This window comes from Anarhichas minor, unplaced genomic scaffold, assembly GCF_050575085.1.
Source record: "Anarhichas minor isolate MPS153535 unplaced genomic scaffold, ASM5057508v1 ptg000122l, whole genome shotgun sequence".
Taxonomy (NCBI): domain Eukaryota; kingdom Metazoa; phylum Chordata; class Actinopteri; order Perciformes; family Anarhichadidae; genus Anarhichas; species Anarhichas minor.
This window is the reverse complement of record NW_027466568.1, coordinates 216,380-235,599: the sequence shown is the minus strand read 5'-3', so window position 1 is coordinate 235,599 and position 19,220 is coordinate 216,380. Positions and strand designations below refer to the sequence as shown.

Sequence of the window (19,220 nt, the reverse complement as noted above, 5' to 3'; positions counted from 1 at the left end):
ATACACTACACACACACACTATACATACACTACACACACACTATACGTACACTACACACACACTATACATACACTACACACACACACTATACATACACTACACACACACTATACGTACACTACACACACACTATACATACACTACACACACACACTATACATACACTACACACACACTATACATACACTACACACACACACTATACATACACTACACACACACACTATACATACACTACACACACACACTATACATACACTACACACACACACTATACATACACTACACACACACACTATACATACACTACACACACACACTATACATACACTACACACACACTATACATACACTACACACACACACCATACATACACTACACACACACACTATACATACACTACACACACACACTATACATACACTACACACACACACTATACATACACTACACACACACACTATACATACACTACACACACACACTATACATACACTACACACACACACTATACATACACTACACACACACTATACATACACTACACACACACTATACATACACTACACACACACTATACATACACTACACACACACTATACATACACTACACACACACACTATACATACACTACACACACACACTATACATACACTACACACACACACTATACATACACTACACACACACTCTATACATACACTACACACACACTATACATACACTACACACACACACACTATACATACACTACACACACACACACTATACATACACTACACACACACTATACATACACTACACACACACTCTATACATACACTACACACACACTATACATACACTACACACACACACACTATACATACACTACACACACACACACTATACATACACTACACACACACACACACTATACATACACTACACACACACTATACATACACTACACAAACACACTATACATACACTACACACACACACTATACATACACTACACACACACACTATACATACACTACACACACACACTATACATACACTACACACACACACTATACATACACTACACACACACTCTATACATACACTACACACACACTATACATACACTACACACACACTATACATACACTACACACACACTACATACATACACTACACACACACACTATACATACACTACACACACACACTATACATACACTACACACACACACTATACATACACTACACACACACTATACATACACTACACACACACTATACATACACTACACACACACACTATACATACACTACACACACACACTATACATACACTACACACACACACTATACATACACTACACACACACACACACTAATGGGTTGCTTGATGGAAGGATGAGGGATCGCCATGATAATTACATTATTCTCTGGTGACCATGAATATGTATAACTAAATCTGTCAGTAACTAATGACGTTCATGAACTTAAATGATATTTAACATGATTGTAATGTGGTCCTTACATGAATGTCTGTAGGAGTAAAGGATATGAGTCCTCTTTAGCATCGTCGCACTGCATCACAGTCATTAGGAGATCCAGATCATCTAATCTGTCTATTTCTTTTTCCATCCAGACTGCAATGAATCATGGCCTGTGTGTGTGTGTGTGTGTGTGTGTGTGTGTGTGTGTGTGTGTGTGTGTGTGTGTGTGTGTGTGTGTCTACCTGCACACTCTCACCGTGGTGTCTGTTTGCTGAGAAGCAGCCCCTGGTGTGGTGCTACTATCCTTAGTCAGGATAACGTGGTGTGTCTCTCTCTCTTCTGTTAAAAGTCGATCACATTTCATCGTTTATGTTAATTGGATGAATGCAGCAGCTCAGTCAGGTAAAAAAAATATGTTTATTAGAAAATTGAACAATAACTAGCAGCATAAAAACATGCCAATAATGTCACTTTTGGTTCTATTATTACAGAAATGTGTCTCGTGTTCTACTGTAACCTGTTCACTTCATTCGTAGAGACAATAAATCCCAACAAACAGACCTGCAACCAACAATTATTACACATTGAATACGAAGATGATCCTCCTCTAACTGGACCTCCCTCTCTACCGCGCCACACGGAGGAGGTCAAATGTCAGCTCTGTGATGTCGAAGGCCAGATGTTGACGCGTGGCATCCGCAAACACCTCGGGGCCCGCGGGTTCACCGGGTTCTCCGGCGGCGTAGATGACTCGGGCCCGCTGCTCCTCTGTAGGCGGGTCAGCCCAGCGGTGGCGGGGCAGCGAGGGAGAGTGGAGGAGGAAGTAGACGGAGGACGTGTAGACTTTGAGGAACTCGTGTTTTAAGAAGGACGAGTCTCTCTAAAGGAGAGGAAGACTTCAGATGATAGGTGATAGCAGGTAGAGACATGTTTACACTTCGTCATGGTGGAGGAGAAACTAGCAGTTTAGTTAGACTGTAGGCTCCCTCTACAGGTCAGTACTGGTATCACACACACACATACAAACACGCACACACACACTCTGACCTTCTGAGCTCTGCTCATGTTGTTCTCAGCATCCCTCCAGACCCTCTGTAAGAAGAACACACCTCTTATATTTAGTTTAATATTGAGCACAGGTTTTATTGAGTGATTGTTGTTTTGTGAGTGTAATGAATGTATTCAGGATGTCTGTATGAAACAGATGAGATGTGTCACACTGTCTGAGGAGCTCTGAACACTGGACAGATTTAATTTCTGTCATTTAAAATTACACAAAATAAGATTTGCTTATAATAAGAATTATGTTTGCTATAAATATGAGAGCAAGGCGGATAAAACGGCTCGTTTTTAAAGCCAAGTTTGTGAAAAGTATCACTGGAGTGTTATAAGAATCCTCTCTGTTGTTTGACAGATAAGAGTTACTTTATAACCGCTAACAGATGAAAGAATCTGTGAAGGTTAAAGTTAAACTGACTGCTCAGACAATTTAACTCTGGATCCTGTTTCAAAAGCGTCTTAATTTAGCAGGAGTGAGTTCCTGGAGGAAATGCAGACACAGTTTTTATAATATATATATTTAACTATTAATAACAGAATTATAACTACTGACCCTGAGAGCATCCAGCAGGTCCGGCTGGTCCAGCAGCTCAGGGAAGGTAGAAAGAACAGGACTGAAGATCAGATCTGAAAACAGAGAGAGAGAATGTGACGTCGTCCTCATAAACCAGGAGAATATCTGCTGTTAGGATGAAGGTGAGTGTTACCTGATGTTAGGATGAAGGTGAGTGTTACCTGATGTTAGGATGAAGGTGAGTGTTACCTGTTGTTAGGATGAAGGTGAGTGTTACCTGTTGTTAGGATGAAGGTGAGTGTTACCTGATGTTAGGATGAAGGTGAGTGTTACCTGTTGTTAGGATGAAGGTGAGTGTTACCTGATGTTAGGATGAAGGTGAGTGTTACCTGATGTTAGGATGAAGGTGAGTGTTACCTGATGTTAGGATGAAGGTGAGTGTTACCTGATGTTAGGATGAAGGTGAGTGTTACCTGTTGTTAGGATGAAGGTGAGTGTTACCTGATGTTAGGATGAAGGTGAGTGTTACCTGATGTTAGGATGAAGGTGAGTGTTACCTGATGTTAGGATGAAGGTGAGTGTTACCTGTTGTTAGGATGAAGGTGAGTGTTACCTGATGTTAGGATGAAGGTGAGTGTTACCTGTTGTTAGGATGAAGGTGAGTGTTACCTGATGTTAGGATGAAGGTGAGTGTTACCTGATGTTAGGATGAAGGTGAGTGTTACCTGTTGTTAGGATGAAGGTGAGTGTTACCTGATGTTAGGATGAAGGTGAGTGTTACCTGATGTTAGGATGAAGGTGAGTGTTACCTGATGTTAGGATGAAGGTGAGTGTTACCTGATGTTAGGATGAAGGTGAGTGTTACCTGATGTTAGGATGAAGGTGAGTGTTACCTGATGTTAGGATGAAGGTGAGTGTTACCTGATGTTAGGATGAAGGTGAGTGTTACCTGATGTTAGGATGAAGGTGAGTGTTACCTGATGTTAGGATGAAGGTGAGTGTTACCTGATGTTAGGATGAAGGTGAGTGTTACCTGATGTTAGGATGAAGGTGAGTGTTACTTGATGTTAGGATGAAGGTGAGTGTTACCTGTTGTTAGGATGAAGGTGAGTGTTACCTGATGTTAGGATGAAGGTGAGTGTTACCTGATGTTAGGATGAAGGTGAGTGTTACTTGATGTTAGGATGAAGGTGAGTGTTACCTGATGTTAGGATGAAGGTGAGTGTTACCTGATGTTAGGATGAAGGTGAGTGTTACTTGATGTTAGGATGAAGGTGAGTGTTACCTGATGTTAGGATGAAGGTGAGTGTTACCTGATGTTAGGATGAAGGTGAGTGTTACCTGATGTTAGGATGAAGGTGAGTGTTACTTGATGTTAGGATGAAGGTGAGTGTTACCTGATGTTAGGATGAAGGTGAGTGTTACCTGATGTTAGGATGAAGGTGAGTGTTACCTGATGTTAGGATGAAGGTGAGTGTTACCTGATGTTAGGATGAAGGTGAGTGTTACCTGATGTTAGGATGAAGGTGAGTGTTACTTGATGTTAGGATGAAGGTGAGTGTTACCTGATGTTAGGATGAAGGTGAGTGTTACCTGATGTTAGGATGAAGGTGAGTGTTACTTGATGTTAGGATGAAGGTGAGTGTTACCTGCGTTCTGCATGGTCTGTCTGTCCATCAGCAGAGAGTCGGCCTGAAGCTGTCGGTGAAGAACCAGCAGAGGAACGCAGCTCAGACAGTGAAGAAGAGAGTCAGGGAGGAGACTGAGGAACAGAACAGTTAGTACACACACACACACACACACACACACACACACACACACACACACTCACAGTAATGATTTAGTGTTTTGTTAATAAGCTCTTTCTCTCACCTGAGCTGAGTTCTGGTTCGTCTGTTGGAGGATTTTAACTTCACGATCAGTTTGGGCTGACGTCTGTTCTGAAGCATCTGATGGAACACACCAGCTGGAGCTGAGAGGGGAGGAGACAGGAGAGGAGAGGAGGCAAGAGAGGAAACAGTAGAGGGGAGGAAACAGGAGAGGGGAGGAGACAGGAGAGGAGAGGAAACAGGCAAGGAAACATGAAACGAGAGAGCAGAGGAGTTGAGTTGGACTACAAAGATACAGCATCTTTGCAGCACTCTATAGTGATGTTCAACAACAAAGACAACAACTCCCATGATCCCACACTCCTTCATGACGTTATCAAAGTGCGTCTTTGTTACTGTTTTGATTGACAGATGTTATAAACTGATGTCTGCTTGTTAAACTCTTCTTCTTACATCCTCTGGTGGCTGAAGCCTCCTTCACCACCTCCTTCTCATAGGGAGTCCCTTCGTTCACCGGCAGCTCACAGGTCCTACACACAGGTTAGATTATTATAGATTATTGCAGATTATTATAGAATAGATGTGAACATATAGATGAGCACATGTACAAAAGGATGTACTGCGTGCACCGATATATGTGTATGCGTGTGTGTGTGTGTGTGTGTGTGTGTGTGTGTGTGTGTACCTGTTGGGGAGAGGGTTTCCAGTGTCATCGGTCAGTTTGAGGAAGGACCAGCCACAGCTCAGGTCTCCTCTCTCACCTGTGGACTAAAACACCTGGAGGATCTCAAACACTCTCTGCTCTGTGTGTGTGTGTGTGTGTGTGTGTGTGTGTGTGTCTGTGTGTGTGTGTGTACGTACGTATGTGTGTGTGTGTGTGTGTGTGTGTGTGTGTGTGTGTGTGTGTGTGTGTGTGTGTGTGTGTGTGTGTGTGTGTGTGCTCACATTGCGTATGAAGGAGACTCCTAGTTCAAAGAGGATTCCGAGGTTGGGAGACTCTGAGTTGCAGCGAAGGAAACAGTCTCCGTCTAGGAGGGACGGCAGGACGCCCGTCATCTGGAGTTAAAGATTAAAGATTGAGTTATTTAATCTCCTCATGTGTGTCCTCACACGTTCATAATAATAATAATATAATTGAGTTATTTAATCTTCATCATGTGTCCTCACATGTCCATCATAATAATATAAACATACTCGAGGAGAGAAGCTCCAGGTTTTGGGGTTCTTGGAGTTGTAGGTCGCCCTCACTGTGTGGATGTTACTCAACACCTGAAACACAAGAACAGATCATCTTATAAGAGAACGAGAGAGGAACAATGTGCGTTATATCATTTAGTTTGTGTCATGAATGAATAAGAGTTGAGCTGAGTCACGATTGTTTCCAACAAGTCAAGGAGACGAATCATCAACTGAAACACAGCGACAGAGAGAATTACGTAACTTTAGCTAATAATAATCAAATCAACAACATTTATTAAAACGTTTACACGCTGCAGAGACAACAGGAACACTCCACCTGAGTTCTACTGGAGAGGAAAGGAAGCAGGAGAGGAAACAAGAGAGGAGAGGAAACAGGAGAGCAGAGGAGAGGAAACAGGAGAGGAAACGAGAAGAAAGGAAACAAGAGGGGAGAGGAGAGGAAACAGGAGAGGAAACAGGAGAGGAAACAGGAGGGGAGATGAGAGATGAGAGGAAACAGGGCAGGAAAAAGGACAGGAGAGGAAACAGGAGAGGATAGGAAATGATAATAATGAGTGAACAAACATCATTCATTAAATAGTTTCCACGCTGCAGAGACTTACAGGTGGACTAAGGAAGTAAAAAGCTGCTTCACAACAGAAACGCACCTGAGATCCATCAAAGGCACAGAGACGGACGTGTCGGCTGAGGACCTGAACTCCGACTCCGGGAGAAGGAATCATCCTGCAGCTCCACAGACTGAAACACACACAAGTCCTGACCTGTCGAGATCGAACCTACAGACAGAGAGACGTTTCTGTTCAGGGAAGTAATGTTCATAACACAAACATTCATCACACACACACACACACACACACACACACACACACACACACACACACAGGCCCTGTTCAAAGCTTCATGTGTTGAAGCTGCATTCTCTCTACTCTCCACCAGGGGGCGACTCCTCTGGTTGTATAGAAGTCTATGAGAAAATTACTCTACTTCTCTCTTGATTTATTACCTCAGTAAACATTGTAAACATGAGTTTATGGTCTCAATCTCTAGTTTCAAGTCTTCTTCAATACAGCATGATGTTCATTTAGTACATTATGGTCCATTTAGAGTCCATTTAGGGCGGGGCTACACGGTGATTGACAGGTCTCTACCAGAGACGTATACGCCGTCTCTACGTCACTCCTCCTCAGTCCAGATATGGTCACTTCCTGTTCACTGGTTTCGGAAAAAACAACGTGGCGACGGCCGTAATCCACGTTTAATATCCTGTCACGTTAACGCCGGCTGTGGGTGCCTCACCCTGCCGCTGTCTGGATCCAGGAAGAGGTCGCTGAAGGAGAGCTGTGATTGGCTGAGCTCGGGCTGAACGTAGTGACTCCCTCTGTATGTTTTAGCTGGAAAAAAAGACACAAACTATTATTATGATGAGTTAAAGAAGTACTGATACTGATGGTAGAAATGTTCTCTATGATTGGTTCTGAAGACGTTACATAGAACCTGGGAAATAATGGTGATCTGACTTTTACAATTTTCTGACATTTTATTGACAAAACAGTAAAAATCAGCACCTGTTGGCCTGTTAGGTTGGCATTCCTTATTAAGTGTGTGTGTATATTTGTGTGTGTGTGTGTGCGTGTGTGTGTATGTAAGTGTGTGTGTGTGTAATGACCTTCCTCCACCAGCAGTTTATTGAGAGATGACGGTCTGAATCCTGAAGGTATCGCCCCCATCGCAGAGAGCACATCTGTAGTATCAATCTGTCACACACACACACACACACACACACACAATGTATTGCATACACAATATCAAATATTGTGTATTTAATATTTGTTGATATTTACCTCAGTCAGAGCTTTTCTCACGGTGCTCCAGTTGGAATGTGGAGAGCTGTTGAACAACAGAAGGATTCAGATCAAATTGATTGAATAAAGGACCAGTGTGTAGGATCTAGAGTCCTCTGATATCCACGTAGGGAGCGGGAGGCGGAGTCCGCCATGTTACTACGGTGGCCCAGAGCGGACAAACCACACGCTGGTGGAGGAGCATTCAGTTGGATGCAGTGTGCCTCCTCACCACTAGATGTCACTAACTCCTTTTGAATTTTGCACAATTTAAACCAGAGGTAGCCAACACGGTGCCCGAGGGCACCTGGTCGCCCGCGGGACCACGTGAGTGGCCCGCAAGACATGTTCTAAAAATAGCACTAGTCACCATGGAGCTCCTCTAAACATTTTAGTTGCTGTTCTTTTTCAATCAAAAACGCTTGCATTATTGTAGATTTTAAAATGACAATATTTCTTGTCATAAGAGAGTTGGGTACCCGGAGGCGCACGGCGGACAGCCAGGAAGAGGCTGCCGCACCGCACTGGGTTTTCAGGTTCCGAATGGCGGGCGCTTCCCGTTGGCACCGGACGCGCGCCGTGAGCGCACCCTGTCGTCAAGTCCGTCAGTCCTCGAAAACAGTCCGCGGGGCAACAACTCTTGGGTGGCGGAGGTCGAGGCGAGGCAACGCAATCCGACTGAAAAGGCCCAGACTAGAGGTTTGAACGCGGGCGCCCGAAGATACTCGCGCGCCTCGGAGGGTTGGATCCCCCGCTCCACTATAGACGAGACTGTTTACTGGTTTCTTCGTGGAGAAAAAGGTACCCAAAGGTTCCCAAAATGTCTACCACTGCATCATTCACCAGCAGGCGCTATGTGCAAAGGTAACCGGCTTTGATCATGTGATGACTCCTGTCTGAAGATCATAAATGTCATCCGATCCAAAGCCAAACAACACAGGATATTCATAACTGATGATTTGTATAAACATGGGACAGAGTTGATTTGTTGATCATGATTTGTTCAAAAATGTTACAAAAGTGGTTAGTACCAACGAGACATGATGTGAAGATATGACAGTTAATGATTTCATGACAAATGTTAGAAGTGATCATTTTTACAAAAGTATAACAGGTGTGATTTTGAACCAAATGCTACAAATATGCTTATTCATACAAAACTGTCAAGAAAGATATTTACTAAAATATCAGAGATGTGACACCTCTGACTTTCAAATGTTGAAACAGAATAACAGAAATAAATGTTTAAATATATCTGTGTTTGTCAGGATCCCTGTCAGACCAGACACCTCCCATTGCCACACAGCTGCAGCCACTCCAGCCAATTCCCTCCTGCAGCCTGACACACCAGACTCAGGTCCCACTAACGATTCCCCTGGCAATATATAAACTCTGGTCCTGCAGTCTGGGGTTGTCAGGTCGTACCGTCTTTCACCCGCTTCTACCCTGTTGCATCTACTCCCTCGAGCGCCTGCCTCCGGTGTCCGTCGGTCCGGGAATCCCCCGTGCCCTCTGTGTTTACGGACTACTCACCGCCGCTCTGCCCTCCGTTGTGTTAGCGGACTACACACACCGTCGAGCTACCAGCCCTCCGGTGTCGAGCCACGGGACTCACACCGTCGATCTGCTCTCTGTGTCGGACCACGGGCTCCACACCTTCACACACCTTTCTGTCCTCTCTACTCTGGCTAAATAAAGTCTGTTTCACCATACTCTGTCTCCTGTGGTCTTGCGTTTGGGTCCTATCCGTGAAATCCCGTGACAGAACGACCTGACCATAATGGACCCAGCAACCACAGGAGCAGCTACGCCGTACAGGCCTGACAGTCTGCTGGAGGAGATGAGAACTGTCGCTGCTGAAGTTTCTCGGATTCGCTGTTTCATGCAGGAACTAGCCCGGACAGTCAAGTCTCCACCAGTTCCAGCACCCGCACTATTCCCTCCTGTCCTCGCTCCGCCGGTCTGGGAATCCCCCGTGCCGGCTCCGGATCCCTACGATGGAACACTGGGGAAGTGCCAGGGCTTCCTGTTGCGATGCCAACGGGTATTTGACCGTCAGCCTCAGACTTTTGACTCGGACGGGTCCAAGGTCTCCTACGTGGTTGGATTACTGCGGGGAAGGGCTTTGGACTGGGCCGTGAGAACATTGGGTTTTGATCGGCCAAATGCTGTGCTTTTCGTGGACTTTGTGGAGGATCTGAGGAGGGTTTTCGACCCTCCGGTGGACTCGGATTATATGGCTGAGCACCCTCTCAGCCGGAGACGGGGCCAAGCAAGTGTAGGGGAACACTCGGTGGTCCGGCCAAGTCCGGCTCCCCGTATTCGGACGGCATTCTGGCCGTCACCGTATCCAGCTGCTGCCTCGGAGCCGCAGCGAACTCTAGTTCCTGTTCCTGCCGCCTCTGCGCCAGCTCCAGTCCCGGCCGCCTCAGCCCCGCAGCCAGCTCCAGTCCCGGCCGCCTCAGCCCCGCAGCCAGCTCCAGTCCCGGCCGCCTCAGCCCCGCAGCCAGCTCCAGTCCCGGCCGCCTCAGCCCCGCAGCCAGCTCCAGTCCCGGCCGCCTCAGCCCCGCAGCCAGCTCCAGTCCCGGCCGCCTCAGCCCCGCAGCCAGCTCCAGTCCCGGCCGCCTCAGCCCCGCAGCCAGCTCCAGTCCCGGCCGCCTCAGCCCCGCAGCCAGCTCCAGTCCCGGCCGCCTCCGTCTCCGAACCGCAGCGACCTCCAGTCCCGGCCGCCGCCGTCTCCGAACCGCAGCGACCTCCAGTCCCGGCCGCCGCCGTCTCCGAACCGCAGCGACCTCCAGTCCCGGCCGCCGCCGTCTCCGAACCGCAGCGACCTCCAGTTCCGGTCGCCGCCGTCTCCGAACCGCAGCGACCTCCAGTCCCGGTCGCCGCCGTCTCCGTACCGCAGCGACCTCCAGTCCCGGCCGCCGCCGCCTCGGAGCAGCAGCGACCTCCAGTTCCGGCCGCCGCCGCCGCGGAGCAGCAGCGTCCTCCAGTTGCCGCCGCGGAGCAGCAGCGTCCTCCAGTTGCCGCCGCGGAGCAGCAGCGTCCTCCAGTTGCCGCCTCGGAGCAGCAGCGTCCTCCAGTCGCCGCCTCGGAGCAGCAGCGTCCTCCAGTCGCCGCCTCGGAGCAGCAGCGACCTCCAGTCGCCGCCTCGGAGCAGCAGCGTCCTCCAGTCGCCGCCTCGGAGCAGCAGCGACCTCCAGTCGCCGCCTCGGAGCAGCAGCGACCTCCAGTCGCCGCCTCGGAGCAGCAGCGACCTCCAGTCGCCGCCTCGGAGCAGCAGCGACCTCCAGGGCCTGCCGCCGTTGGACCAGCATCCTATTGTCAGGAGCCCTTCTGCCCGCCCGGCCATCCGCCGGAGCACCCGTGTCCGGAGCCCTTCTGCCCGCCCGGCCGTCCGCCGGAGCACCCGTGTCCGGAGCCCTTCTGCCCGCCCGGCCGTCCGCCGGAGCACCCGTGTCCGGAGCCCTTCTGCCCGCCCGGCCGTCCGCCGGAGCACCCGTGTCCGGAGCCCTTCTGCCCGCCCGGCCGTCCGCCGGAGCACCCGTGTCCGGAGCCCTTCTGCCCGCCCGGCCGTCCGCCGGAGCACCCGTGTCCGGAGCCCTTCTGCAGCCCCGTGGCCAGTCAGATCCAGTCACCCACCCTCCGAACCCCCTCCGCCCACCCTGGTTGGCTTTGTATCTGCGGGGACGTCCCTCCTCCGCCCACCCTTGTTTGTTGTTCTGGACGGTGTACGTCTGGAATCCGTTCCTTGAGGGGGGGGGTACTGTCAGGATCCCTGTCAGACCAGACACCTCCCATTGCCACACAGCTGCAGCCACTCCAGCCAATTCCCTCCTGCAGCCTGACACACCAGACTCATGTCCCACTAACGATTCCCCTGGCAATATATAAACTCTGGTCCTGCAGTCTGGGGTTGTCAGGTCGTACCGTCTTTCACCCGCTTCTACCCTGTTGCATCTACTCCCTCGAGCGCCTGCCTCCGGTGTCCGTCGGTCCGGGAATCCCCCGTGCCCTCTGTGTTAACGGACTACTCACCGCCGCTCTGCCCTCCGTTGTGTTAGCGGACTACACACGCCGTCAAGCTGCCAGCTCTCCAGTGTCGAGCCACGGGACTCACACCGTCGATCTGCTCTCTGGTGTCGGACCACGGGCTCCACACCTTCACACACCTTTCTGTCCTCTCTACTCTGGCTAAATAAAGTCTGTTTCACCATACTCTGTCTCCTGTGGTCTTGCGTTTGGGTCCTATCCGTGAACTCCCGTGACAGTGTTTCTACCATCATGTTGTGGAAATCATTGTTAATAATTATTGTGAGGAATAGTTAACATTGACATGTGATCAGACAGTCTCTTCACACTTATTATTATTATTATTATTATTATTAAAAGGTGATCTGTACAACTTTGTTATTCAGGAAGTTTGTATCAAACAAGTCGCCCTTCGTATTGCTCGGTACCCTTGAAGTAGCTCTCAGTTTCAGAAAGGTTGGTGACCCCTGATTTAAACAATAAAATAAATATAAACAAACATAACAGAGATAAATATGATCACAGTGCAGGAAGAGGCAAAAAGCCAACGGGGCTCATTTGAAGCCTCCACCTATATAATATTTAAATATTACAATATTACAGAGAACATAAGTTATGACTAATAATAACATTATAATAATAAACATAAATCTGCAAAAAGTTTAAAAAAAAAAACCTCTGTTGCTCTCGGTCATCAGTCAGTTCTTCCCCCTCTTCCTCATCGTCATCATCATCTTCATCATCGTCATCGTCTTCATCGTCAACACCGGAGCCAATCTGAAAAGTGAGTGGTTTAAATTGCCGATCGGACACCGAGCTTTGTGGCGACATGGCCAAACAGCGGCCATGTTGGAGCGTCTCTAGTTTTAACCGGTTTACAGGAACAACAGGAGGTTTGAGGAGCTTCACCTTCAGGTACGTCTTCGGGACGACTCCTCTCTTTCCGTTAGCGTCCTGAGCTAACCACCACCCGTCTGCTGTCCTCCTGATAATCCTCAACACCTCCCCTCTCTGAGAAACAGCAGGCAGACATGTGACTTCACTCATGTGTTACTCACAAACACACTTTGTTATAATCAAACAAGTTCTTCTGTCTTTTTCTGTCTGTGTGAAACAGGAAGTGCTTCACCTGAACCGACAGGTCTCCTTCCTGTTCTCCTGTGAAGTCGCTGAGGGCCATGTAGACGTGAGGGTCCGACTGAGAGGGAGGCTTCACAGCTGGCTTCTCATCTTCATCTTCATCCTCATCATCTTCATCGCTACTGTCTTCGTCTTCATCGTCATCGTCTTCCTCGTTATCTTCCTTTGAGACGGCGCTGTGAATCACAACATGGTGACATGATAAACAGATGCTTCAAAGTTCAAATTCACTGGATGTGACTCATTGAAAAAGGCATATATATACTATCTATATATACTATATATATATATATCTATATATATATAGATATATATATATATACTATATATATATAGCACACTGACCCTGCAGCAGAGCTGGGTCCCGGTGGTGAGAGCTCCAGAGAGAGGCTGTTCACTTGCTCCCAGATGTTCTGCAGTCGTGTCTCCTCTTCCTGCTTCCTCTGGTCGTAGTTCCCCACCGGAGCCGGCTCGTCCGCCTGGAAACCCAAAGCAACAAATGACCACAAAGACCTCAACGTTAGAGACCAGAACGATACACAATACAGGGAGTTCCTAATCCACTGTTGTATGTTATCTATTATCTTATTAATAATCTACAGTACTGTGTTCACTTTGTCATATTCCTGATCACTGAGAGGATCACTTCTCTGCCAACAATAAACTACAATCATCACTCTTTTAATAAACAACAACTGAATCCAAATGCTGTCTCCATTTGGAAAACATAGACTTGATTTGGGACCATAAATAAGTTCAATTCACAGGATAAAAACAGCTGATATAAGTCAAGCAATAGTAGAACAGACATGAATATATGACAATGAAGATATTAAATAATAACATAATAATCCACATGATGACAGACAGTAAAGCACTGATAATAACCTTCGTCAGCTTCATCAGGGTCCTTTGTGTCTTCTCTACCAACATCTGCAGTTCTTGACATCTGAAAAATCAGACCTCAAAGCATCACTGAAGAAAAAGAGACAATTAAAATAAAATAAATCATAAATGGCATTAAATCACTCTTCACCTCCGGAATGCTTCCTCAGTGGATCCATCCCGACTCTGCACCTCCTTCACCTCCTTCACCAGACGGTCCACCTGGATTACAACAAACACAGGAACAGACGGATAAAGAGTTGTGTATTTTATGTATTTAATACTGACACATGTCCCATTTATCCCACTAACATGTAATTTAACCAAAAGATTTTTCTGAGTTATTACAGAAAACATACCAGGCTTGTGTATTCATGTATAAATATGTACTTCTAACTCACTGAGGGACTTTTGTCTTCTATATTGTCAAAATACAGAGGAACATCTACATTATCATTATTCATCAAAGACATCTGAAAAGAGCTTTAATCAGTAAAGATTTAAAACATTGTATTTAATGCTTCTCAACTTGTAAACAAACTTCTATGTAAATTGGTATTAGTGTCTCATCTTAAAACTCTGATGAACTATGCAATCTTTGTCTTTAACTTCGTTATGTATGATTATTCATATCTAATAATGGTAATATAATATATATATTTAACAGTGTGTATACTTGATGTTTAATAAAAACACACCATTCTTCATTTAAACATCTGGCCTTTTTAGTGTTTAATGTTGTAAGTCTACATCCAGACTGAGCTCTTCACTGAACAACCCATGAAGCATTTCTCTTAGTGTGTTATAGACGATTCTGCTTTCACAAAAATCAATTCTCTTTTACTTTTGTGTTTACGTCACTCATCTTCAGTCATTTGTGCTAGCGCGAGGCACTTTTATCTTTAAAATAAGACACAAAGAGTTCTTCATTCTGTTACTAACCTGTTTCTTTATCTCGTCCACGTCTCTGTGGACCAGCTGCAGAGCTCCTTTTCTTTTTAGTGGCATTTAAACGCTGTTTTACGGTATTAGCAGACTGCCTAGCTAACGTTAGCTGCTACTTAGCTGCTAGCTGCTAGCTGACGCTACACTTCCACTGGTCGCTAGGCAACCGGGTTCCTCTTCAGGCTCGGGTTAGGGTTAAACTATAGAAACTATAGATTTAATTAATTACTCTTTTAATAAATACACTCTGTATTTATTATAATACATGATAACATAACTAAACATGTGTTGTGTATGTGAGTTATTTTATTTTTATATATATTTATAGTTTAGTTCATTTTTATGTAACCCGGATGTAGCTGCGGTTGGCAACACATTACCGCCACCTACTGGACCGGAGGACGCATCGACATGTTAGAAAGTCTATTTGGAAAAATAAAACAACACAGAAACCTCATTTCTGCTTCTATAATTATGTCAATTTTCTCTGAATTCCCTTTTACTCCACCAGTACAGTTAACTGCCATGTCTCCCAACATTTAATAATAATAGTAATAATAATGGTAATAATAATATCTGCTTATATTGCCTATTTTCACTGCAAACACTTTATATTTGTCATGATACCTCTCCATAGAGGATTTTCTAATGTTACTGTTTCATCCGGTGTTACGGTAAAAACGGTGACCGGAAACGGATTCTGAGTCAAGTCCCCAGAATGAAGGGTTTTTATTTATTGAACACACATTAAGAAAACATACAAGATCTTACAGAGAATACAAACATGAGGCCAAAAACAATAAACAAATAAATGAAAACATAGAATAAGGGGAAGATATAAAATTGTACATTGAAATATATGAATTAATTATCATCTCATAAAAACAGTAAAGATCAAAGAGGAGCGAGGAACTAAAACATAAAGTGGCATAAATCAAAACAATAAGGAACAAATCTTTCTACCAGAGTACTCAGGTTTAATTGATGATGAAAATATTTATAAATCATTTATAATCCAAATAAAGGAGGGCTTTCTATTTCTCCACTTGATACAATGAATATATTTATCCATATGATTAATCATATTAATAATATTAGAAATAGATGAGTTTAAACTATCCATATAAGTCTGTAACATTACAAAAAAATCAACTGTTTTTTAATAAATTCTGCAACCGAGTAAACCTTTTGAAGAATTTATTATTATTATTAATTATTGTATTTGACCTTTAGGGCATTTAATAAATTCAAGATGTGGTTTATCCATAATAATGTTCATATAATAAATAGGTGAGGGGAAGGGAATCTCAAACAAAGTGCTCAAACTGCAGATTATTTTGGTTTATTCTCACTATTTGTTGCAGCTCTGCGGCTCCACATCTGGCCGGTGCACATGATTGTGTAAGGTCGTGCACGCTCAATTGAGAGTTGTGTAAGGCCAAATCCCAATGTCCCCCCTTACGGACTCACGGACTTTGAGGCGCGCTCCCGCGAAGTCCGTGAGGGTTCAGGGATGTCCCACTGTCAAATCATCAAGTGTTTGAGTCTCTGGCAGACATTTTGAGCCCTTCATGAACCCTTTCCGCATGGTATGCTGACTTAGCCTAAGGGAATTACCCACAAATCATTGCAATGTGACGTTAAACACGGGGTAACCAGTGGACGCATGGAGACGTAAAAAAAAAGGTAAACAAAGAGGACGGATCAGTGTGTTCAGCCTCTCATATTACATTTACTCAGAAACATTAAGGGTTAAAGATGGAACAAAATATAAACATGAAATCAGAAGATATTTATTTATTTATTCATCAAATATTTGATTTTGTCATTGAAGCTGTTTTGACAAAATCGAGTAAATAGATTCAATAAAATTACCTCTCATCTAGTGAGGAAAGAGCCTGAAGACGTTCAAATCAGGGAGTACAACGTATAAAATAAATACACACAATTGAACATCATATTTATTGTCGTTTTCATGGTAACGTGATATGTTGCAGCAAAGTGCTGTCCCGTTCATATTTACACCATCTCAAACCCTCACAGTCTCTCACACTCACCCACTCACCAGGTGACGTAAGTAAGTCCTTGAGGGTTCAGGGTTTGAGGGTTTAGGGGGGACATTGGGATTTGGCCTTAGTGTTCTCCTGAATCACCTCCAGAGGGCGGATTGTACATGTTGTGAAACGTGCTGCCTTCAGGTCCTCCTCGTTAGCTTCCAGGATTTAATTTTTAAAAAGTCAAAATAATAATTTCTAATCATATTTTCAACGTTGATATACATAAAAAGAATAAAAGTGCTTACAATACATATAAAAGTCACTTATCATTATAATTCCTTGCTACCTTTTCCCTGAAAAAACTAAAATGATGACGTTTTGTGTGGACGTGAAGGCATCACGTGCTACTCCTCTCCATCCGGCCTCCAGTTGGTGTTACGTCACTGAGTGTCATGGCGGCCCCCGTGGCGCTGATCCAAGGGGCCAGCAGAGGACTGGGGCTCCAGTTCTGCAAACATATCCTAAAACATAGAACCACCGCTGTCGTCATAGCGACATGCCGGAACCCGGAGCACGCGACCGAGCTGCGGGACCTGACCGAGCGACACCCGGGCAACAGACTGACGGTCCTCCGGCTGGACGTGAACCGGGAGGAGGACGTGCGCGGAGCCGCGGACCGGGTCAAGGAGAGCTTCGGTCGGCTGGACCTCATCGTCAACTCCTCGGCCGTGCTTCACCCGTCCGGTAAAGGAGAGACCAGCCTGAGGGACGTCACTGCTCAGGTAAACAACATGACGTCACGGTGCATTAAAGGGAGAGATGTTTGCATGAAGTAGGAATCATTTCCTCTACTGGTTCTTCCAGATACTCAATGTACTCATAGCTCAACATCCTTCATCCTGTGCCCTAGCTTCCATGATTAATCCACTGATTGACTCTTCTTTCAGGGCGTTATTTCCACCCTGACCACCAACACCGTGGGTCCTCTGGTCATGGCCAAGTATTTCGCCCCCCTCCTCCAGAAGGGTGGCGGTGGTTTCGGTCAACAGCCCGCAGAGAAAGCCAAGCAGCACAGCGGCATCATCGTCAACATCACCGCCAAAGTGGGATCCATCGGAGACAACGGTAGCTTGTTGTGTTGCAGGTTGTTACTCTCTGTGCTAACGAAGGGTTAGCGACCGCAGCATGGTTGTGACTCATTGTGTTCCTCCTCTCAGGTCTGGGTGGTTGGTACAGCTACAGAATGTCTAAAGCAGCTCTCAACATGGCCACCAGGAACCTGTCCATAGAGCTGGGCCGCAGTCGACCCAAGGTAGGTTTGATGTAAGGTATTTAATATCAGAAATACGACAAACAAACACAACAACAGAGAGAGAGAGAGAGAGATATCTCGTGTGTGCTTCCTCCAGGTGGTGTGTGTGTCCTTACATCCGGGGACGGTGGACACGGACCTCTCGCGTCCGTATCACAGGAACGTACCGAAGGACAAGCTGTTCGCCGCCGAGCTCTCCGTGAGCCACCTGATGAGCATCGTGGACTCTCTGAGCATGGAGAGGACCGGCAGGGCCTTCAACTGGGATGGGACCGAGCTCCCGTGGTAGAACGCAAGGAATGGAGAGAAGAGAAGAAGGGAGGCCGTGAACAAACAAAAGAACTACCTCAGTCAGAAGAACTACCTCACAGCCACCTCCAAGGTTTCTGTTGATGATGACACCATCGCCTTGTGAGGATTTGATGCTAATGATGTCATGTAGCACAGAGAGAGACTTTGTGCTTTGTGTTCTCATCCGACTCTCTCCCACAAAGTTATCTAAAGTTTAGTTTATTTTGCACAAACATAACAGAGATAAATAATATCAAGAGTGCAGGAGGAGAATATGATGTATAATAACAAAGCATTATCATAAAAAGAAAGAAACGGTGATCGTGTGTGTGTGTGTGTGTGATAAGATAAAAGGCTGTTAGACTGTAACAACTTCAAAGGGTTTTATTCAGTGGCGGCTGGTCACTAGAGGGCGCTAGGGCGCCGCCCCACCTTTAGCCACAACAAATAAAATAAATAATAATAAGCTATACAAATTGTCAATATTTGTGTTTTTGAAACATGGAATCACCAGTAATATGTGTAAAATATGATATCTGCGGTAAATATATGCTTTTCCTGCACGTCCTCTCCGCGCGTGCACGTCTCAGCAGCTCTGGGGCGCTGGAGAAACTGCCCCAAAGAGGCGGGACTATGAAGCAGTTTAGCCAATTGCTGTTAAAGATATAAATGTGTGACATACAATTTAGCCAATCAGCTT

General features: G+C 45.7%; 2 protein-coding genes across 2 annotated transcripts; one reads left to right on the top strand and one right to left on the bottom strand.

The window, feature by feature from the left end:
- Positions 1 to 1,873: 1,873 nt before the first annotated feature.
- On the bottom strand, positions 1,874 to 15,065 carry nphp1 (nephronophthisis 1). The gene is made up of 20 exons (XM_076083152.1): positions 14,918 to 15,065; positions 14,127 to 14,197; positions 13,979 to 14,039; positions 13,436 to 13,569; positions 13,080 to 13,266; positions 12,860 to 12,961; positions 12,627 to 12,727; positions 7,919 to 7,964; positions 7,744 to 7,831; positions 7,374 to 7,468; positions 6,725 to 6,853; positions 6,072 to 6,146; positions 5,823 to 5,933; positions 5,563 to 5,645; positions 5,331 to 5,407; positions 4,921 to 5,020; positions 4,698 to 4,810; positions 3,088 to 3,161; positions 2,523 to 2,567; positions 1,874 to 2,355 (listed from the first exon to the last, which is right to left on the bottom strand). The coding sequence occupies exons 1-20, from the start codon at positions 14,981 to 14,983 to the stop codon at positions 2,101 to 2,103; spliced, it is 2,013 nt and encodes a 670-aa protein (XP_075939267.1). The 5' UTR covers positions 14,984 to 15,065; the 3' UTR covers positions 1,874 to 2,100.
- A 2,296-nt stretch (positions 15,066 to 17,361) lies between these two features.
- LOC142940944 (C-signal) lies at positions 17,362 to 18,996 on the top strand. The gene is made up of 4 exons (XM_076083148.1): positions 17,362 to 17,699; positions 17,865 to 18,042; positions 18,135 to 18,229; positions 18,327 to 18,996. Exons 1-4 carry the CDS (start codon positions 17,370 to 17,372, stop codon positions 18,516 to 18,518), a joined length of 795 nt encoding a protein of 264 aa, XP_075939263.1. The 5' UTR covers positions 17,362 to 17,369; the 3' UTR covers positions 18,519 to 18,996.
- Positions 18,997 to 19,220: the final 224 nt, after the last annotated feature.

What these genes read in the sequence shown, in the direction of transcription:
- nphp1 (XM_076083152.1), bottom strand. Translation starts at nt 14,983, where the DNA reads ATGCCACTAAAAAGAAAAGGAGCTCTGCAGCTGGTCCACAGAGACGTG. An exon ending in GAGTCTCCTTCATACGCAAT is followed by an intron (nt 5,646 to 5,822) that starts GTGAGCACACAC and finishes CAGGTGTTTTAG; the next exon opens with TCCACAGGTGAGAGAGGAGA. An exon ending in GGCTTCAGCCACCAGAGGAT is followed by an intron (nt 5,021 to 5,330) that starts GTAAGAAGAAGA and finishes CTCCCCTCTCAG; the next exon opens with CTCCAGCTGGTGTGTTCCAT.
- LOC142940944 (XM_076083148.1), top strand. Translation starts at nt 17,370, where the DNA reads ATGGCGGCCCCCGTGGCGCTGATCCAAGGGGCCAGCAGAGGACTGGGG. An exon ending in GGGATCCATCGGAGACAACG is followed by an intron (nt 18,043 to 18,134) that starts GTAGCTTGTTGT and finishes TCCTCCTCTCAG; the next exon opens with GTCTGGGTGGTTGGTACAGC. An exon ending in TGGGCCGCAGTCGACCCAAG is followed by an intron (nt 18,230 to 18,326) that starts GTAGGTTTGATG and finishes TGCTTCCTCCAG; the next exon opens with GTGGTGTGTGTGTCCTTACA.